Source organism: Castor canadensis, chromosome 5 (genome assembly GCF_047511655.1).
Source record: "Castor canadensis chromosome 5, mCasCan1.hap1v2, whole genome shotgun sequence".
NCBI lineage: Eukaryota > Metazoa > Chordata > Mammalia > Rodentia > Castoridae > Castor > Castor canadensis.
The window spans coordinates 39741549-39761795 of NC_133390.1; the positions used below are offsets into that span (position 1 = coordinate 39741549).

At 36.7% G+C, this 20247-nt stretch overlaps 1 protein-coding gene across 3 annotated transcripts in view; it reads right to left on the minus strand.

The window, feature by feature from the left end:
* The window catches only part of Vgll3 (vestigial like family member 3), a 45808-nt gene extending 26824 nt beyond the window's left edge, over positions 1-18984 (minus strand). The window contains exons 1-2 of one of the 3 annotated variants that reach the window (XM_074072935.1): positions 18458-18984; positions 6855-7137 (exon numbers count right to left, since the gene is read on the minus strand). In XM_074072935.1, coding sequence (XP_073929036.1) covers positions 6855-7137; positions 18458-18583 — 409 coding nt within the window. In that variant the 5' untranslated portion in view covers positions 18584-18984. Of the gene's footprint in view, positions 1-6854; positions 7141-18457 lie in introns of all 3 variants that reach the window. The other 2 variants (XM_020172640.2, XM_020172641.2) reach the window with 2 other exon arrangements.
* Positions 18985-20247: the final 1263 nt, after the last annotated feature.

Consider the following 20247-nt stretch of genomic DNA (forward strand, 5'->3'; position numbering starts at 1 on the left):
TTTTTTTTTTTTTTTTTTGTCAATACTGGCAGTAAAACTCAGGACCTTGCACTTCTAGGCAGGTGTCTACGACTTGTGCTTTGCTCCCCAGCCCTATTTTTTTTTTCCATTTTATTTTTTGAATAGGGTCTTGCACTTACGCTCAGGCTAGCTGTGACTTCAATAATCCTACTTTTGCTTCCTGTGCAGCTGCCATGACAGGTTCACACTGCTGTGCCCAGACATTTTACTGAGATGGGGTCTTGTGAACTATTGCCTGGACTGGCCTTGAACAAGGATCCTCCTGATTTCTGTCTCCCAAGTAGCTAGGATTACTGTTTATTATGTATAACAAGTATATACACTATATACTTATTATTTGCAATAACTATTATGTTTAGTAAGACAGTACTTTTCATTCTGATTCCACATAAAAGGATCTGCTAGACCTTTCCATTAAATGAAGACATCCTAAGAAGTGCTCCAAATTAGAAGTATTGTAATTCTAAAGTTTAGCATATCTATTATTTCACCTCATAAATTTCCAGGACATAGTTATCCTGCCTCAGGGAAAGTGCAAATACCTTGGATCAATCACCAACACATCATGAGGTTAATATAACAAAGCTGTTACTGTGGAGTTCAAACATTTTCTCTAACTTTTCTAACTGCTGTGGCACTAGTACTGCCCTTGCATTCTGTCCCTTCATCCCTACACCAGAGCTACCAGCATTTACCCCATTTGCCCTACTAATACAGTGATTTACAGTCTCACAGTCAAGTGTTCCTTACACAGTATCACCATGGATCTTAAACCCTTTGAGAAACCTAGTAAATAATGTTCTTCAAGATGCAAAGAATGGGACTACATACTCACCCAATCTTCAAACATTCCCAACAAGTTTTTTAGCTGAATGACTTTGCTTTGTCACAAATACAGTCTTTCAAAAGACAGTACTTAAAATCAAACCTACTGGTATTATAGCAAACATGTTAAACTTAACCATTTTCTCCCTTTGGCATATGAAAAGTGTTGCTAATGAAAAGAAAAATTATAAAACTTGTGAGAAGAAAATTCAATTTGTCTTCAGTGATGGCCATTTGTAAAATATTTTGTCACGCCTACAATGAGTGATTAATATTTAAAACTTAAGCCCCACAAGAAGTTTATAAAGGTTTCCTAAATTACATACTTTGTCACTTTGCTTTCACTGCTCCCATCTTTGAAATAAAGTCTCATTCTGCTCAAAACTTTCATCACCTGGTGCAACCAGGATCCCATTATGAAAACTGTTGAACCCCAACCCACAAACATGTACTAAAGAGTTCTCTTATTAAGATGGTAAATGTATATGGAATATACCATTTCTCCATTTTCTTTTTGTTTCTTCTCACTTATATGTATGTGGAGCCAATCTTATAGATGTGTAAGCATTTTAGATATGCATACACAATTACACATAATGAACAAATTCCTTACCAAAATAAAATGGAGAATTATATTGTGAGAAGTGAACACATTATCATTGAATATAGACATCTATTTTTAAAAACGTACTCTGTAAAGATTGAACAAAGCTTTAAAATCTCCCAGGGAAAAATAAAATTAAAAGCAACTTAATATTTTCCCCGTTGGCATAAGTCTCCCAAGGCTAATATAAAGTTTCCAGAGATGTATGCAGTCCTTTTCAAAAACACTGTTGTACTTTACAAGTATGTGAAACAATATTGAATGGAAAATATGTTTATGAAGAAATCTATACTTCAGAATCACTATTTAGTATCTTGCTTGTTTAAAAAAAAATCTTGACACAAAGAAACAGATGATATGCTTTGCTTCATGCTGGAGAATCAATGTGCTTACTTCGTATGTATGTAAGTTTTTTCATTACGTGACTTTTTGCTTATGAGTACTTAATCACAGCCACATTTGTTGGATGAAAAAGCATATGAAGAACTGCATGAGCTATTTTTATGCAATATTGCTTTTTAGGTTTATGGAGGCAATTCAGAACTATATGATATTAGCAGCCTATGGTGACTTTGGATTTGCCATTATTCAATGTATGGGTGATTTTAGTCAGTATTTGTTTAAACTGGTAGTCTAACACATATGTAGAAGCAAAATGTAATTTGGTTCAGTGTGCATTTGTGATTAAAGAATCTCTCTCTCTCTCTTTCTCTCTTTTTCTCTCTTTCTTATACACACACACACACGCAGTCTTATTTCTAAACAAAAAAATGAAATGACAAAATTGGTATATCATCCAATACAACCAACTTAAATCAAACCAATATCACTATGTGACTTACACTGGAAATCTATCCCCCCAAAAAACAATTAAGAATCTTAACAAAGAATATCAAGTAATTATTTCAACTACAAAGTAGCTAGAAGACTTTTCATATTAATCCCAAATGTTTCTTTTTAAAAAGAAAAACTAAAGGCAAACACTTTAAGGATGAAAAAATTCATAATGTACAGAATTTTTAATTTCATTATTTAATTTAAAAAATGAAAATGTAATCCTAATAATCTAGAGGAAGCACACTCTTAGAATAAATATGATGGAAACATAAATATTAAAAGGTAACATTCATCTTTTAAACATCTCAGTAAAGAAAAAAATTCTACTCATTTCAATTCTTAATAATGGGTTCTGATATAATTAAGTTCCATAATCTTGTTCTGCTTCTAATGGTAAAAAGCTGTTGGGTCAGAGATGAAATGACATGTGTTCCAATATTATCTGTAATTCAGAAATTATGCATTACTATTATGTCCAAAGACTAAGTCTAGTTTCTTTGTTGTAGGATTGCTCAAAATAGGCCTTGTGACTCTCCAAAGAGAAATTTAGAGTGATGTCAGATGCCCATACTCCTTGGGGTCAGAAGGATTAGGTAAGTCAAGCCTCACTCTACTTTCAAAATGTTCTTCCTAAACTTCCTAGAAGCAATAACTTCCAGTCCTCCTGGAGATTCCACTCAGCTCTTTCATTCCCAATTGGCCAGTTCTTAAAACAGGCCTCCTTTCCCTTTCTCTTTCTGCTGTTTAAGTTTAGTATTAGTATTTATAAGGTCTGCCTTATAAAATTGAGATTCCCTTAACAGACCCTTAGTTACATCAACCAACCAAAAGATAAGTTGCTTTGAAGTAAAAGAAAAAACAAGGGCAGTAAGTTTGCCATTCAGCACTATTTTTCTGTGACCTACTTTAGTATGATTTAACTCATTACTCTTTTGTACACCACACACACACACACACACACACACACACACACACACACACTGTGAAAGCCACTGCACACACATATGGAAGCTGAGGTTTCTATGTGGATGAGATAAGGAAATAATAATACTTAATAGTTTTTCTTAAATTAAAAGTTTTACTTTCTCCTAGTTCGAATGTATAGTGGGATTAAAAGTGATGGGATTTGTGCTAAATAACATAAAAATATTTACTCTCATTAATTGTTTGCCTAGCAAAACACCTCCAAAGAACTTTTCTATCTCCATCAAAAAATTAATGTTCAGATACGATCATTGTAACATATTTAGGTGACATATTTCCTTTGTCAAGAAGTTTATAATGGAAATATATTCTGTAATTAAGCATAATTCAGTTTTAAATTAATTTGTATCACTGTTGCATGTTGGTAGCGCTCTAATAACTTCATACTACAAAGCAGACCCTATAATGCAGCTGGTCAGCAGCTCCTTTGCAAAGTATCATTGCCATCACAATAGCTTTATTAATAGCAGTTAGTGTCTTGTTCTGTGACAGAAATACAACACTTCTGGGTAGACTCAAGATTGGTTTTTGATGTGTCAGACGGATAGAAGTAGAACACCTTGATTGAAACCCTGTGCTAAATTATTCATATACACGAAATCTTTACAATAACTAGGAAAAGAATATAAAAAAAATTACAATTGGAGAAGTTGGTCTTGGTGAGATTTTAACTTATTAATCCAAGATTGTATTTCAATAAGGAAGTAATAAGCATGAACTTAAATCCAAAATGAGCAGGCTCCAAACACAGCATTTTTCCAATTTGGGTTAGCTTTGGAAATTAATATTAAATTCTCACCACCTCACTTCACGAAATGTGAATTTAATTTTATTGTACCTTCTCCTCAATTTCTATACCTTTAATTACAATTTGTAACTCTTCTATGAATCCTACCCAAAATTTGTGTGTTGATTTAACACAAATTCACAACTAGAAACAACAATAGCAACATCATTCATAAGTAGGAAGTAAAATAATTCATTTGAAATCACAGAACCTTACAGAACAAAAAAAGTCACAAATTGCTTAATTCAACTCAACCCAAAGATTTCATACCAATTATTACCAAGAAGTTCTCTATGTAAAACTTGTTTATTTTCTAATACTGGATACATGTATACACTTGATTCACTTAATCACTCAGTCATTCGCTTTATATTTATTTTAGAGTATCCACTTAGAAATGTTTTCTCTTCAGCATCAGAAGAAATAATGTGAGATAACTAGATATGATATTTATATACTTAGTGGGAAAGAAACAAAAAACCCTAAAAGATTTGTTCTGCACCTATCGTTTCACTTCATACAGTAAGTTTTTCTTCTCATCGAATATTCTAAGTTCAGTCCATCTTGTTGGCTTTTGCACAGGTTGTTCTTTCTTTGAAGAATTATTTTTCTCTAAATATTGACATGAAAAAAGTCTCTGTTCAGATGTAACTGCCTGAGAGAAGGCTTTCATTATCACCTTCAGTAAAGTAACATCTTGCATGCCATTATATGTTTATCATCTATCTCTCGTACAAAAATATCACCTCCATGATGGAAAGCTTTGGGGAGTCTTCTTACTGAGATGGTTCCAGCTCCTTGACCATGGCCTCGCACACATTAGCAGCTTAATAAATACTTGCTTTGTAGGACAATGAATAAAACACACAAATTCAAAGTCCAAAGTTAAAATTATGCCAAGATAATTCTAATTTCTAATAATAATTATTTAAATACTGCTATTATTCACTCTTTCTATATAGAAATTTGATGCCTGATCAAAGGTATTCTGTAATAGCTCTAATAAATTATAAAAATTACATGGAAAACACTGAATTGTAGTTTTTGCACATACACATCCCACATCTCACTCTTCTGATTATCGCACTACAGATAACCACTGTAGACAATTTTGAACTCTAGTTTCTGCTTTCCAGGGTAAGTGATCACTGGGTTGCATATGCCATTATGAGAAAAGAAGCAGCCATTGTACTTATCATTCTTCTGGAACTGGATATTCTGATGGGATTTAATATTAAAATATCAAATTATTTACTAAAGACATCTGATTTGCTGAAGCTTTCTTATTTTCATTTTCTACAAGTTATTAAAATTGTTTACCACATGCTATCAAATAGGATATCAGCTGATTCCATAAGCATCTTAAACTTTCAAGGACCAAAGTCTTAGTTCCTGGAAGAAGACTATATTATTTACTAATCAGTTAAGCATCATGTGTATACATTCACTTTTATCAAGTCTTCTGTTATTTGAGTTAGTATTCTATTTTTTTAGTATTCTATTATTTTCACTTCTTATCTTAGTGTCATTCACATTTACTAGAGAGAAAAAGAAATAGGGAAGAGAAAAGGAAAGGAAGGAGGGAAGGAAGGAAGAATGCAGAGAGAAAGGAAGGCAGAGGCAGAAGGAGGGAGAGAGGGAGAAGAAAAAAGAAAAGCATTGAGTTTACAAATGAGACCAGCAATGTACACAGCGCCCCTCCTACAACGCAGCACAAACACTCTGATGACAAGGACAGAGACCACTAGTCACATCTCACCTGACCCTACCTCATGGTGGGGATCACTACTGACCTTGTTGAAGTGTGACTCCCCATACCTTCGTCTGGAGATTGTGGCTCAACAGATTTGTGGCAAGGAGGGCTGCAATATATCTATCAGCACCAGATCAATGAATGCCAAAATTGAGCCTGCATCTGAATCACTGTGAGGCCTGGGTTAACACTGTTACTCAACCCTAGACTCTCCATTTCCCTGTGATATCCACATTCCTGATTAGGAAACTACACTTTGAGAACCATTTTTCTAGAGTCTTCTTATAACCAGGTGAGTTTGGATAAAAAAATATCTGTAACACATTTCTCTGAGGCTATCACTGAAATGATTTATTATTTTCTTCTCTACCCTTGTAATTCTTATGATTACGATGTCACCCAGTGATTATGTTTTGTGAGTTAGAAATTAGATGTAAACAAAACTTTGTGCCTTCCCTACAGAAGGAAGGAAATAAATCTCTTCATCTGCTGGTTTATTTTTTAATCTAGGTAAAAACAATAGTTTAAGTCACAGAAATGATTCCTAAATTGCCAAGAATTAATCCACAATAAATCATCAGAGAGAAAGCTATGGAGAGAATATAAAGAATTTCAAAGTCTGTGTTCATGGGTCAGACTCAGAGCTCTGCTAAGTCACCACATAGCACCTAGAGGAATGAGCAAGAGCTAATTTTTTAGAAGCCGATTCAGGCACGCCTATTATTCAGAGATCCAAACTGGGCCATGGGGGCTCTAGAAAATGGTGCTTCGCAGCTCAATTCAGCCACTATAAACCCAGGCTGGCTGTACCACTACTTTGCATGAGGAATTTAAGGGGCGTGACTGCATCCTTTCCAATACTGCATTCCACATGTGACAAAACTGATCCAGCTGTTTGTCTGAAAGAAATTCTTTGCTGTCCTTAAAAATTAAAAAGCAAGTGGATATCCGTCCTCCAGGGGCAAGTCTCCAGCTGGAACCTGGTACAGGCAGTTGCGAAACAGAGACAGTGCCCTGGAGAGCATCTGCTTTTGAATTCTTACCTCGCCATAGGGGGGTTAGCCCCATCTTGCTTTTTGAAATGGCAGATTCTGGATGGAAGGTGCTGGCTTGGCCCAAAGCTCTTGAGAAGTGTTCATCCACTACTGACCCAATGTCTCCCTGGAAATAAGTGAAAAGGACACAGCGAGAGTTAAGGTACTCCATCTCGGCAGGCTGGTCTTTCTCCTCCTCCTCCTCCTCCTCATCCTCCTCCTCCTCCTCCTCTTGTTTGCTGGGAAGGGTGACTTCCAGAGAGTCCTGCATCTTGCTGTATACCGCTAACTTCTTCTGGGATGGAATAAACAAAACACAGTATCAAAGACAGTTGGTAAAAAACCATTAACTAGTTAACTTTTCACTTAAAAAAAAAGAATCTAAATATTAACATATGTTTGCAAACTGAATCTTCTTCATCTGCTTTACTCCATTCTTTCCCTCCCCAAACCAGTTGCCTCCTTCCCACACAGAGGAAAAGTCTGTATTCCAAATTTGGCAAAGAAAAAAAAGTCCATTATCAAATTGTACATTTTCAGAGTGTCAGACAGAACTTGGTGTTTTTGTTTAGTTTTGTTTTAAATCCAACTATATTAAAAGAATGACTTAAAAAATAGTGACAGATTCCTTCCAAATTTTCTTCTCATTTTAGATTTACTATTAAAGATTTAATGTACAGTAGCATTATAGTTTAGGATGGAGAAGAATAAGGGACAGGAGACCTAACTGTCTAGAGGCAGAGTAGAGAAGAAAAGAGCTTTTCATAAATGAAATAAACTAAAATAAAAACAGGAATGCTGAATCTTATAAAAGGATTTGGCAGATGTGCTGAACTCATTTCTCAAAAATCAAACTAAAATGACAAAATAAGTCTGTGTGAAGATCCATTTTGCATGGAACATATTTTTCAGATGTTCCACTTACCACCATTATCATAGAGGGGAGAAAAGATATTATTAAGGCTTACTGAAGGTATTACAAAATACTAACAAGGACAAAGTTATCAAACAAAAATGATATTCTGACATATGATCATAACTACAATAATAATTAATATGTATTATGCCAGCCTTCTAAAATCTTGTATTTAATGCTTCATTTAATCTTTACACTCCTATAACATGGTTATTACTATTATACTATCTGTGTCTTAAAGACAAAGATACCAAGGCATAGAGAAGTTAAGTAATTTGCCAAAGATCTCACAGCATGTAAGTGATAAAGCCAGAATGGATAATAGAGCATTCAGATGTAGATGTGCACAACGTGTATGAAAGCGTGTATGTGTGTGTGTGTTAGCAGGAATATCTCCTATGGAAGAAAAGTCACCAAAATGTATCTTGTGTTGTTTGTCTGAGTGATAAGTGGTATTTAATTTAATTTACTTTCTTATTTCTGTTTTTCAGTATTTCCAAACACTTTTCATTGAGCATATATTATTTTGAATATCAAAACTTCGTATAAATTATATGTAAAAAGATAAAAATACATTATTTTAGTGACTAAATAAACTTTCTATATCACCTGTTTATTGGCAAAGCCCAATCCCTTGTCACACCACTTTTCTCATTTCAGGAAAAAAAAAATGCATGGTGGAAAAATGAATCTAAGTAGAAAAAGAAATCATTCCAGCATACTCAATAAGTTCGCATATGTTAACAAAATGCATAACTCAATTCTAGTTCCTAATGTAGTTACTAGTTTAAAAATCTATAGCCACAAATTATAAATGAATCATCCAATTAATTGAATACTTTCTCCTAGCAATGAATGTGATGTTTGTGTTTGAGGTATTCCTGAAAAGTTCAGGCATATTATGAGGTGCTGCTTATTATGTTGGTGATGTTACTTATATATAAGTGTACTGATTTTTATTTATGTATTGTGTCAATGGGATTATCAATTGATGATGAATAGATAATTCATTCCTTGTGTGTGAATATGTCTTGCTGATAAATAGGTGATTCTAACAGCTGCCTGATTGTATTTCTTGTAATCAAACTGTTGTACAGATTTAAACACCTTTGTACGTAACTTCAACAGTAAAACACTGCAGTAGTACAGGTTTATATAAAATGAGGGGACCAAACAAAATGACCTCCAGTTTTAAATTTCATTATAAGATTAGCCAAATACTATGATTTATTAGTCAAATAATAGTGCTATTTTTCTGTGTGCATTATTCAAAATCTATACTGCTATAGTCTATGCAAACACTCTCTCTTGAATATTCTGGCATATTAGAAAGAAGTATTTGCTTTCCTGGCCACAAAGACTCATTATTACTTATGAGAGTGATTTCTTTATCCTGCTAATGTCTAGACTAGCATCAGTTTGTGAGAGCTGTGCTTATCATACATTTGTTTCATTTGTTTGATTTTAATATTTGTTATTTAAATGAGAATCCTGACTACATTAATTATCCAAATAATGACAAGGAGTTATTTTACCCTAAATTAATAATAGTCAATTCTTAGATGTAAGAAAATTATATATATATATATGTAAAAGATTTGAGAGCTACAAAATCTGATACAAATGTAAGCATTCTGACCAATATCAGCTATTATAAAACATCTCAATTTTTAATTGAGGGCAGTTGAATTTAAGTATAGATTTTTAATCTATTCAAGAGTCCATAATGATCTAAATGCTACATAATTTGTGTGTGTGTTTTCTACCAATTATTGAATGGCTGGACACAAATAAATTAATCTTTTTAAATTATAGCAAAATCTGCCCTTGTATCAAAACCTATCATTAGTTTTTAAAAAATCATTCTTTCTTAAAATCATCAATTCTCTATATTTTTTATTTTTTCAAAGGTATGTAATACAGCTCTGCTCAACCCTATAGAAATATGTGTGCCAAAATATTCCCCTTTGATATTGTGAACACCTGTGTTTCCATAAAAGTGAGCCTCTGACCTATCTACCAACAAGCAGGACCATAAGAATATTTATCATTCAACATGTACTTTTTTTTTAGATAAAGTTGAACTATTTTTCACAAACCATAATATTCAATGTAAATATTCACACTTCCAACACATATATTTTAGCCTCACAATGAATATCACTGGTTAAAGTAAGAATTTGAATATATCCAAATGGCCCCCAAACTACTTAAAACGCTAAATGATTTTGCATAAATGTTTTAACATTAAGTGTAGCATGAAGAAAACAGAAACATAACATTTAAAGAGCAATTAACTCTTATGATGACATTCACACTACCTTAATATTCTTTATAGATTCCTGAGCCTCAACTACTTTCTGATATCTGTACTTTGGTGTCTAATTTGCCTTTTTTTTTAACTTAGCATGTTTCTCATGTGCACTTTTGTCATATTCTATATTCACTTGGTGTTTACTTCTTGGTATGAATTTTCCATAGTGTTACATTCTTTCTTAAGAATAATATATTAAATCAAAACAACTCAAATGAAATCTCACATCATCAGAACCTAGACTTCCAGAATCAAGGTGAAATTGTAATCTAGTTCATATTTTGCTCAAGTACAGAATCACTTCCTAAAAATACCCAAAACATTCATGAATATTTGTGCTTTTCTTACAAGACCCTGAAGGACTGGTAAACAATCATCAAAAGGGACCTTAAAGACAACAAGTTGGTTTAGTAACACACATTCATGTTTCATTGCCACTGCACAGTAATGATAATTTTTTCCCAGGTAATTTCACTCTGTGGTTAAGTGAAGTAATGAGAGTTAACAGTCACAGAGCTGATGTTAACTCACAAAGGTGTAAAGCAGAAGAGTGAAGGAGAGTTGGCTTAGGCAGTGAAAACTGTAGTGACCACCTCAAAGCCTGACATTAGGCCCAACAGAAACAAACTTTAGCAGGAATGTGCAGGGGAAAGGATTTGTCTGACAAGAGAAAGGCTTCCATGTCAGGAGCCAAATACCACTAACTCCCCAAGGCTTAAGCCTGCAAAATGCCAAATGATTACTGTGCATATGTGGAAACTTTTTTTCCTAAGGAAACAAAAGTATTTTAATGAATCACTGCAATCACTGCATATTTAGAAATACTTTTTTGGGTTTGTTTTTTTTTTTTTCTTTACTGGCTATCTCTCTTAAATGCCATGATGGTTTTATGTTCAAAAGCATAGCATGAAACTATAGAAGGAGCTACTTGCCCAGGGTAAATGTATCAAAATAAGAAAGTCCATAAAAGGAGTCCTTTGCTCTTTAATCATATTTTTTAAATTCACTTGTGTAACAGATTTTTAAAAATATCACAGAAAGACTAAAGTTTTTATTCTAAACCTAGTTTGAGGCAGATGGATCAGGAATGGGAGGTGGGTTAACTGAAGGAAAATATGCCACAGATCTTTTATATATTTTTGTTTCATTCACTTAACTTTCTCTGACACACAAATATTTTGCAAGAATAATTACTCTCAATTTACAAATGCAAAAATTGGTTTACTTGGCCAGGAACATCTAACAACTAAGTAGCAGATATGGGCTTAGAATCTATTTCTGTCTGACTACAAGGCAGGTGCTAATAAAATAGACTAAAGAACATGAGTCTCTATAAGAACTTATTTTGGCAGGAACAAATAGAAGGCCACAGTTAGCAAAACTTCCCATACTAAGTAGAATAGTTTGAAGTTATTTATAACATTAAAAATTAGAGTTATAAACATATCAGAGATATGTGACATATCAGAGATATGTTACTAAGTAATGAAATGATTTGGGGTTTTTTTTGTTTTTTTGTTTTTTGTTTTTTCTATGGTGGAACTGAGGGCTTAGAGCTTGCCAAAAAGGCACTCTACAGCTTGAGCTGCACTTTAGTTCATGATCTTAAAAATTATACATGTGTATCTAGGTAGCACTGAACTTCTGTATATACTGACCCTTTTACTACCAGATTCATAATACTCTTACCTACAGTTTTTCTAGAAATCCTATTGTGGAAATGTAAGCAGAGTCTGCTTATAAGAAATAATAAAACCTCAAGATTCTGTGTTTGTTTTTGTTTACAGGAGGAGCAAACCAAAAACAGTATCACTTAACCTGATGTGCTGCTTTTGACCACATGGCTTCTAAATGATTCTCATTATCAAAAATCTGACCCACTCCCTCCAAGGATGAAAATTTTCCAGTTTTTATGATGTTCAAAAAAATGTGCCACAGGCTTAGAAGCAATTTCAAAATTTGCATTCTCAAAATGTTTTATGCAATGATCACATCATTAGGGTATGTGTTCTTTTTCAAACCAACTACTCTGAATGAAACAATAGTTTCCTATGTATAAATTTCTGGTGTGTTTTTATAACCCTGAGACTAGACTTAAGTATGATTTTTTAAAATTATCCATTCATTTGTCTAATTGTCAGTTACCTCCTATTTTGTGTCAGTAATAGTTCAAACACTTGAACTGGATATATGAAGATGAATGACATATCCAGTCTCTAAATTGAAACAGCTCACAGTTAGTTGGAAGAGCCTCTCTGGGCAATGGTAAATAAAGAGTGCCCCATGGTTTATCCATATTGTAAATTGAGTTATTTCTCTTAGTAGCTAATATTCCAAAATTTTAAAATGAGAAAAGCAGGAAGGTAATAGTCAGTAAACCACAAATTGTCTTTTACTTTCTGTGGAAGCCTAGAGGAGAAAAATAGAAAAAGAACCAAAATGGCAAAGAAGATTTGACCAAAACTAGATCCTTGAGTATAAGCAAGTCACAGAACCTCTGGCCCTTATCTTCCCCTTCTGAGAATTAAGAATTTCAAATTGATTATCCCTGCATTCTCATCTAACTCTATATTTTAATAAGCAAATGATGGACCTTTAGACAAATTCACACTTAATCTTGCTTCTTATATTAACCACCTCTTTTGATTTTGCAGGACATTAACCAAAAAAAAAAAAAAGAAAAGAAAAAAAACTACAGACCTCTAAAGACTAATGCATTTTCAGATCTGGGTCATCTAGCCCAAATCCTAAGCATTTAGTTATGATGCTCCCATTGTTTATCTTCATTTAAGCAAAAAGGACATATTTTTTAGAGTTCTACTGTATCCTCCAAGGAAAACTGATTTGGCAAACTAAAATGATAGTTTTAAGAAAAAAAAAAAAAGACACCTGTTGAGTTTAGGTCATTTTTTTCTCTTCTGCTAATGTTGAGACAAGTGAAAAATAGTTGTTACTCCAGTTCAGACCACACTTGTAAATTACTGGCATAAATCTGGTATCTACCGAAATATCTATAAATATGGCATTTACGAGTTGTTCTAGTAACAGCTGTGTGGGTCTAATGGTTCAAGGCACTCTCAGGGTCTTCCTAAATGAGTAGTCAAAGCAGAAAAACAGCTGCTTTAAGAGGTGTGTTTTGAAAGGCTCAGGGCAGAACTTTGCCCGAAATTACTGCCTTCACTGTCTGCAGATCCTGAAATTCAACATTTTGAAAGCTTTTGTTTCTCAAATGAAATGTTTTTTTTTTTTTTCTGGAGATAATACCTTAAGTTATTATCTATTACTGAATGTATTCATTTTGAGTTTTAAAAGAAAAAGAACATAACTAGAAAGAAGGCCTGTGGGGATGAGATCCAAGTTAAGCACGGCATCTTAAAATTAGTTATCTAACTAATAAATCTGTTTAGGACCTGCTGTAGGCATCATGTGCATAACTTTTATTCTCGTTTGGAAATTCTCTTTGCGGAGATGGATAAAAGGCAAAAATATACATACTGCTAAGCAGGGTCAACTCAGCATCTCTGCTGTAATAGCTGGAAGAGATACTGCACAAAAGAGCAAGACTTCCCCTCTGAACACCTTATTTTTCTTGATATAAGTCATATCTTCACCATTTCAAACTCTATGAGATGTATGATGTAAGTACTTGTGAACCAAGAGCTAGGTGAAGTAAGGCTTCCTTGTGTTTGGCCAAAATACCCTTCACTTAAATTTCTAGTGTCACTATGTTGTAATATTTGGTTGCTTGGTGAACGTATCTTTGCTCTGCATGGTTTATAGATTTCAGTCCTGCCCTTTCCATCTTTATTGTGATCTTCATTCTGGTTGACTGTCAGTTCAGTTATTTTAAAGTTTAATTTTTCTTCTAGCTTTGAGTTTCTCAGAGTGGGAAGTTACTAGGAACATGAAGCTGTGGGATAATTTAAGCTTTTAAGATTTTGTAGTCAACTTAATTTGTGTGATGTGGAATTATAGGGGCTGCTCTTTTTCACAGAAGTCCTATGTGAATCCTCGTAAATACACTTAAGTCCTTGCTTATAGTTGCAAGAAAATTAAATCCTCTGTCTTAAATAATTTGACTGTGTATTGAAATCATTTAGTTTATAATTATATTGTTTCCTCCTAATGAATTTAAGCTTAAGTTGGAATAGCAATTAAATATGAGGCACTTAAAACTGTTAATACCACTTCTTGTATTTTATGCTAAATAAATAAATGTTCATTTGTTAAGTGGATAGTCTACCTCATCAACAAAGGATGCATCATGGATGGCAAAAATCATTAGCATAAAACAAATGCTTGCAAAGGCCTTTGGAATGCCTAAATTTAAAAATGTACACTACCAAGGACTTGGAATGAATCTAAAACTCCAAGGCCAAAGAATCTACTGCAGATTAATTTTCTTTATCAAAAAAGGTTGATTGGGGCACTAAAGCCAAAAATAAGCCTATTGTACCATAGCAAAAATAATTTTTTTTAATAAAAAAATTGGGGAGTCTGCATGGCATGGTGGAAAGATGCTGCTCTGGGACTCTGGGAAGAGGGAAATTTTGTCACCAATCAGCTTTGACATCTTCAGCCAGGCATTTCAACCCTATGACATGCATGTTCCCATTTGTAAAAAGAAGGGTTGAAGTATGTTTTTTTCTAGAATTTTCCCATGACAAACATAACTCAGAACTGTTTCATGACTTAATCAAGGTGGCAGAGAATAGGAAGAGTTTGAAAAACTTAGCTAGGGTGCTGCTTCTGAAAGGAACCCACTTCTTTTAAGTGAAAGCATGCCTGCATATCCACCCAGCTGCTGCCCTTGAAGGAGACAGAGTAAATACGTTCTAGCTTGTATGAAGCCCAGAAGTATGATGGTTTAAAACATCTATACCAAATCAGAAATTTAGTGATTGTTTTCTGCTTCTGTTACCTCATTTTAAACTACAGAATTCTGAAAGCTTTAGGCATCTTCCTAATTTTAGTATTCTGAATATGGGGGAGGATTTAGACAGCAGACTGTCTGCATTTAAGATGAGAAGTCCACTGGGTATGAAGGGAATCTATGATTTCATATTATTGCCCTCAGTTTTTCCTGACACATATTTCAAAACTTCTTACCAGTGCTGTGAGAACACAAGTGCATTCCTTTCTGTGCACATTGTGTGTTGGCATCAGCCTTCAGAGCATGTGCTGAGAGATAAGTCAAGAGTTCTCCGGAGGAGATATAAAGGATGGATGGATATGGTCAATGCGAGAACGTGGGCATGGGGAACGGGTTGCTTAGCATCTCTCAGAAATTTCTGACTCTATAAAGCACACTGTAATATTTATGTACAGCCACACAATTTCTAGGAATTAGTATCAGGGAATGTAAAACTTACTCTTGAGACATTTACAGATTATTGATTCATTTAGCCTACTGTATGCCTAAGTAACACACAGCAGTGCAACCTATGTAGAGGCAGTTTGCTATGTTTTTAAGATACTCACCTACAATGTATAATATGTTCAATAAAAACCTAAACTTAAAAAGTTCAGCCTTTGGGGGAAATAGCTAACAGTCCATATGGGTGGAAGATAAGGCTCTATGATTTTTAGTTATAAGATTAAATATTCCTATGTTTAAAATCCATCATAATGAACCATTCTGATATACTAGTTTATAAGGACTTCAGGTCTAGGGGATAAAGTTCAAAGGTTGAGTGCTTGCATAGCATGCACGAGGCCCTAGGTTTGATCTTCTGCTCTGCAAAATATAAAAACACGTACAAGGATTTCAGAGTCCTACAGATTTGTAGGGTAGACCAGCTCAAGGTTGCTACAACTGAATACAAAATTTTAATGCTGTCTTTTCTACATTTATTTTGTAAATCTTCATTAACCTTTCTCTGCGCCTTTTTCTGTTCTTCTCTTTTTTTTTTTCCTCAAAACCATTTTCAAAGGCAGTAGGAGATGTAGCTCTTATTTTCATCTGCCAGGCAATATGCTATTAGGGGTCACTTCCCATGTACGGAGAAAACAATCTTCATGGATAATAATGATAAAACCTTATGGAATGCAAAAACAACCAAAATATGTATTCTCGGATGACCACATGAGGGCCAAGTCAATATTAGTCCCACTTCACCCACGCACGGCATAGTCTAAAAATGCTGTCAGCCTGATAAGAATTTCCTGATTTACTCTTTTCTCCAAAAGAAAATATAGGTCATCAAAATAAACTCCTAACAGTAAAAGAACAGTAGTTACACTGTAAAGTCTCTGTTTTACTGGCTAGTAATAGCCAAATAGTTTATTTGACAAGAAGAAAGAAAGAAATCTTGAATAAGCTAATTTAGTAAAAAGAACATGAAAACTTCCAAGTATACCTTTCAAATAAATCCTTACAGTCAACTAAGCCAAACATCTACTTAGGGGATGTGTACAGAAGCTCAAAATATAGCAGGACTTGATCATTGTGCAACTTGTCAATGTAGACAACTCAGGGTTTTTTGTTTTGCTTTGTTTTGTTTTTAAAGCTCATTCTTCAGTTTGTAGACAGTTTCAGCAAAAGAATGGAATTCAGGGGGTGAGATTCAGAGCTATTGCAAAAGTGAGATTAAGTATTTGGAGTTGTTTCTTACTGAAAAGTAACTTTATGATTGGTTGTTTGAAATTTTTCTAATACTGAACTTTATTTTTTATAATACTAACCTCCACTATAGATTCAAATTGTAATGGAATTAATTTCATAATTCTTAAAGCATCTCATTCACAACTGCTCCCATCAGTGCCTTGTTTTTTTTAAAGGGGAAAGTATCTTTCTGAATATTCAGTGAAGTCTGAGTCTGTTGCTAGTCCACATTCCATCTGATAATTGAAGGCCTCTACAGTATCAGAGATGGAGGAAAGGGTACTTCATCCAGAACTGAGGGCTAGTAACATCCAGAATCCCTTTGTCTCACTTGCCTGACTTGAACCTACATGGTTTTTCTCCATTATTTATATTTTGTGTATGCCAAAGTAAAACTAACAGCTCAACCAAAATGTTTTCATCTATCACACTTGACCACAAATTACAAAATACTTTTCCATCCTCCTTCTCCTCAAAAGTAATTTTGCTTTGAAATGCTAAAGCTGGTAAATATTTAAATAAAGAAAGAAAGAAATAATAGCAAGAACATAGGGCTCCTCCTTTTTTGCCCTATCCCGTCCTACTTCTGTTGGTACTGCTTGGCAGTAAATCTAGGGATTTTACCCTTCCAGTTAGATTTCACAGCTCCTATGTTTTAAAGAGAAAGTTATGGTTTCTTTCCAGAATATCAATATACAGGTAGAAAAAGGAGACTGAGAAAATGTACAAATTCAAAAGTCTAATGAACTCAAGGGTCAAACCCTTAGGGCCAGAATAAAAAATAGGGCTCCTAAGAAACGAAAAACAAATCAACAAATTCTGTGGATTACAATTTCTTAACTATATTTACTTATACATTTTAAGTGTCATGAAAGCAACCCACCCTAAGTTCCATAGTCTGAGAAAGAGTTTATGTGGGTACAGCTCCTTGTCACATGAGAATTTTTTTTAAATAATGTAACGCTAAGTAAACTTTGGCGCACTTGCTTACTGTGTCCAGTGATTCTTAGCAGGGGCACCTAATTCCTCATTTGCTAGCACCCTACTCTCCCTTCTGCAGAGCCTCTATCATCTCCTAGTTCCAGGCCCCTTTTTATAGACATTTTCAGTCGGTTAGCAAGGCGGAGCCCCAGCACTCGGACATTCGAAGTTACCTCTTGACTGGGGAACATTCAGTTTAATGAACTGTGTTTTAATTGAGTTAGAAAATGAATGAAGAACCTGTCCTCTAAATCATAGTCATAGGGAGAGAGACTATGGAGAAGTTCTAAGAACATTTAATATATGCTACATCAGACCCATATTCCACTCTAAAACGTCCCAGAAAGGTCATTTCATGAGCGCACTGTTTGGTAGCCTTTGCTACCTCGGTGGCACACTTCCTCCCTCTCAATCCAGAAAACCCTGAACACACTACCTTTCCAAAGAAACAAAATATTTGGCTTAAAGGAAGTTTACTCACATAATCCTAAGACAGATGCCCTTGTGAGCTTCAGAGAACTGAGTTCTCGGAGCCAGGATGGCTAATGAGCCGCCTCTGCGCTCCAGTGACCAAAGATTCAGCAAAGCCCCCGGCCAGGTAAAGCCTCTCTCCCAGGGAATCCCCACCCCGAAAAGCCTCAGCTCCTCTCTCCAGACGGCTTTCTGCTCAAGGGCGCTCCCGCAGGTCCCAGAGCATCCTCCGTGCCACCCATCCCGGGACGTCGCCGGAGCCCCAGACCGATACTCTCGGTGCCCCTCGCCCCCGCCCCCGGCAGGCTGCCCGGTCGGTGACTCACCTGCTGGCCAGGTTGGGGAGCGGGATGATAGCAGGCTGTGGGGCAGGTTGCAGCTGCCACAGGGTTGGGCAGATACTGGGGCGCTCCATACGGCTGGGGGTGATACATCACCTCCGCACAACTCATGGCAGCAGGGGCAACGGCGGTCCCCGAGTTGCCGCGGCCGCTCTCCGCGCTGGCGCGAGGGGCGCCGCCGCCAGCACCGCAGCTGCCGCCTCTGTCGCTGCTCCAGCTGCTACTGCGGCGAAGGCGGGTCCTCGGCGGCCTCGGGCTCCGCGCCGGGCGCGAGCTCGGGAGGGGCTGGCAATCAGCGGCGACCCATGCGCGGGCACCTTCATCTTCAGCCCCTCCGGGTGCCCCCTTGCTCGCGCTTATATAGCGGCTGCGGGACGCGGCCGCCCGCCCCGCGGCAGGAGCATGACAGCGCTCGGCTGCGGCGAGCGCTACGGCACCCACAGCAGCGCCAGCCACAGGCGCAGCCCGGCCGGGGTTGGGCGGCCCTGGGGAGCCGGGACCCTGGTTTGCATATACACAATGCACGCCCGGGGCTCGGCCTATCACGGGCGCTCGCGGCTGGGCGAGGACCGGGAGCTGGGGGCAGGCGATGGGGAATGTTTGGGAGGGGTTGGGAGGGGTTGTGGGGAGGGGACAGCACTTGGCCTCCCCGGGCTCTGACGCCCAGCTTTGCAAAGTTCCTGCAACTCCGGTCCGCCGGCGGGTCGCCCAGCAGGGGGCCCCTGGGGAGGGCTGGCTGCGGATTGGAGCGAAGTTTGCAGACCTCTCCGCCTCCCAGCAGGGGATGGTGGTGGGAGGGGAATGGTATGCGAGAGGTTCCGCGCCCTCCAAGTTCTGCGGGTTCCCACCCTGTCTCTGTCACCTGGCCGCCGGCGCTAAGGTTTCCCAACTCCACGGAGCCACAGCGAGCATCAACTCAGACACAACAACCAAACCAAAGCAAACGAAGGCGAAGTGTACAAAAAGATAAAACAGAGCAGGCGAAAAATAAAGAGGGATTAGCTCCTACATGAAAAATAACCTTAAGTGAAAGTTAACATTATTATAAGGGAACGTGCCGAGAATGGAACACAGTTTTCTACAAGCAATCTGAGTTTTAAATTTACGTCTTCCTGTCATGACATTGCTGTGGGATGTGTACCTTTTCTGGCTTTTTTACCGCCCGATTTCCACAGAGCAATAGAAAACAATCGTTCAAGTCCTTTCGGCTACTATTTAAAAGAGTTACATTCTGATATTATTGTAGAAAAGAATAACACTTACTTTATAAAAGAGCAAACTAGCGCTGACCTTTACCTCTTTTATGACACACAGCCGTCTCTATGTGACGGACTAAAAGGTCTGCCCTTTCTCAGAGGAAAAATCAGTTTAGATTTCAAATGCACTGATATGGTAGTGAATTTTGTTCCCCCCAGAGTTCATACCTTGAAGCTCTAACCCCAGATGTGACTGTATTTGGAGACAGGCCTATAAAGAGGTAATTAAAGTTAAGTAAGGTCCTGGGGTAGGGACTATTGGGTTAGGACTGGTGTCCTCATAAAAAGATCTCCCTTGCTCCCTCTCTTTCTTCCTCTCCCCCTTCCTCTCCTTTCTCCCTCCTCCCTTTGCAAAGCAGCATCAGAGCCCTGGGAAGCCAGCTGCTGGGGTGTGGGGGGGAGTCCAGATGAGATCCAGTAAGGAGGCAACTGTCTATAAGCCAAAACCAACACTGATTGCACCTGGATCTTGGACTTCTAGTGTCCAGGATTCTGAAAAAAATACATTTTTGTTGTTTA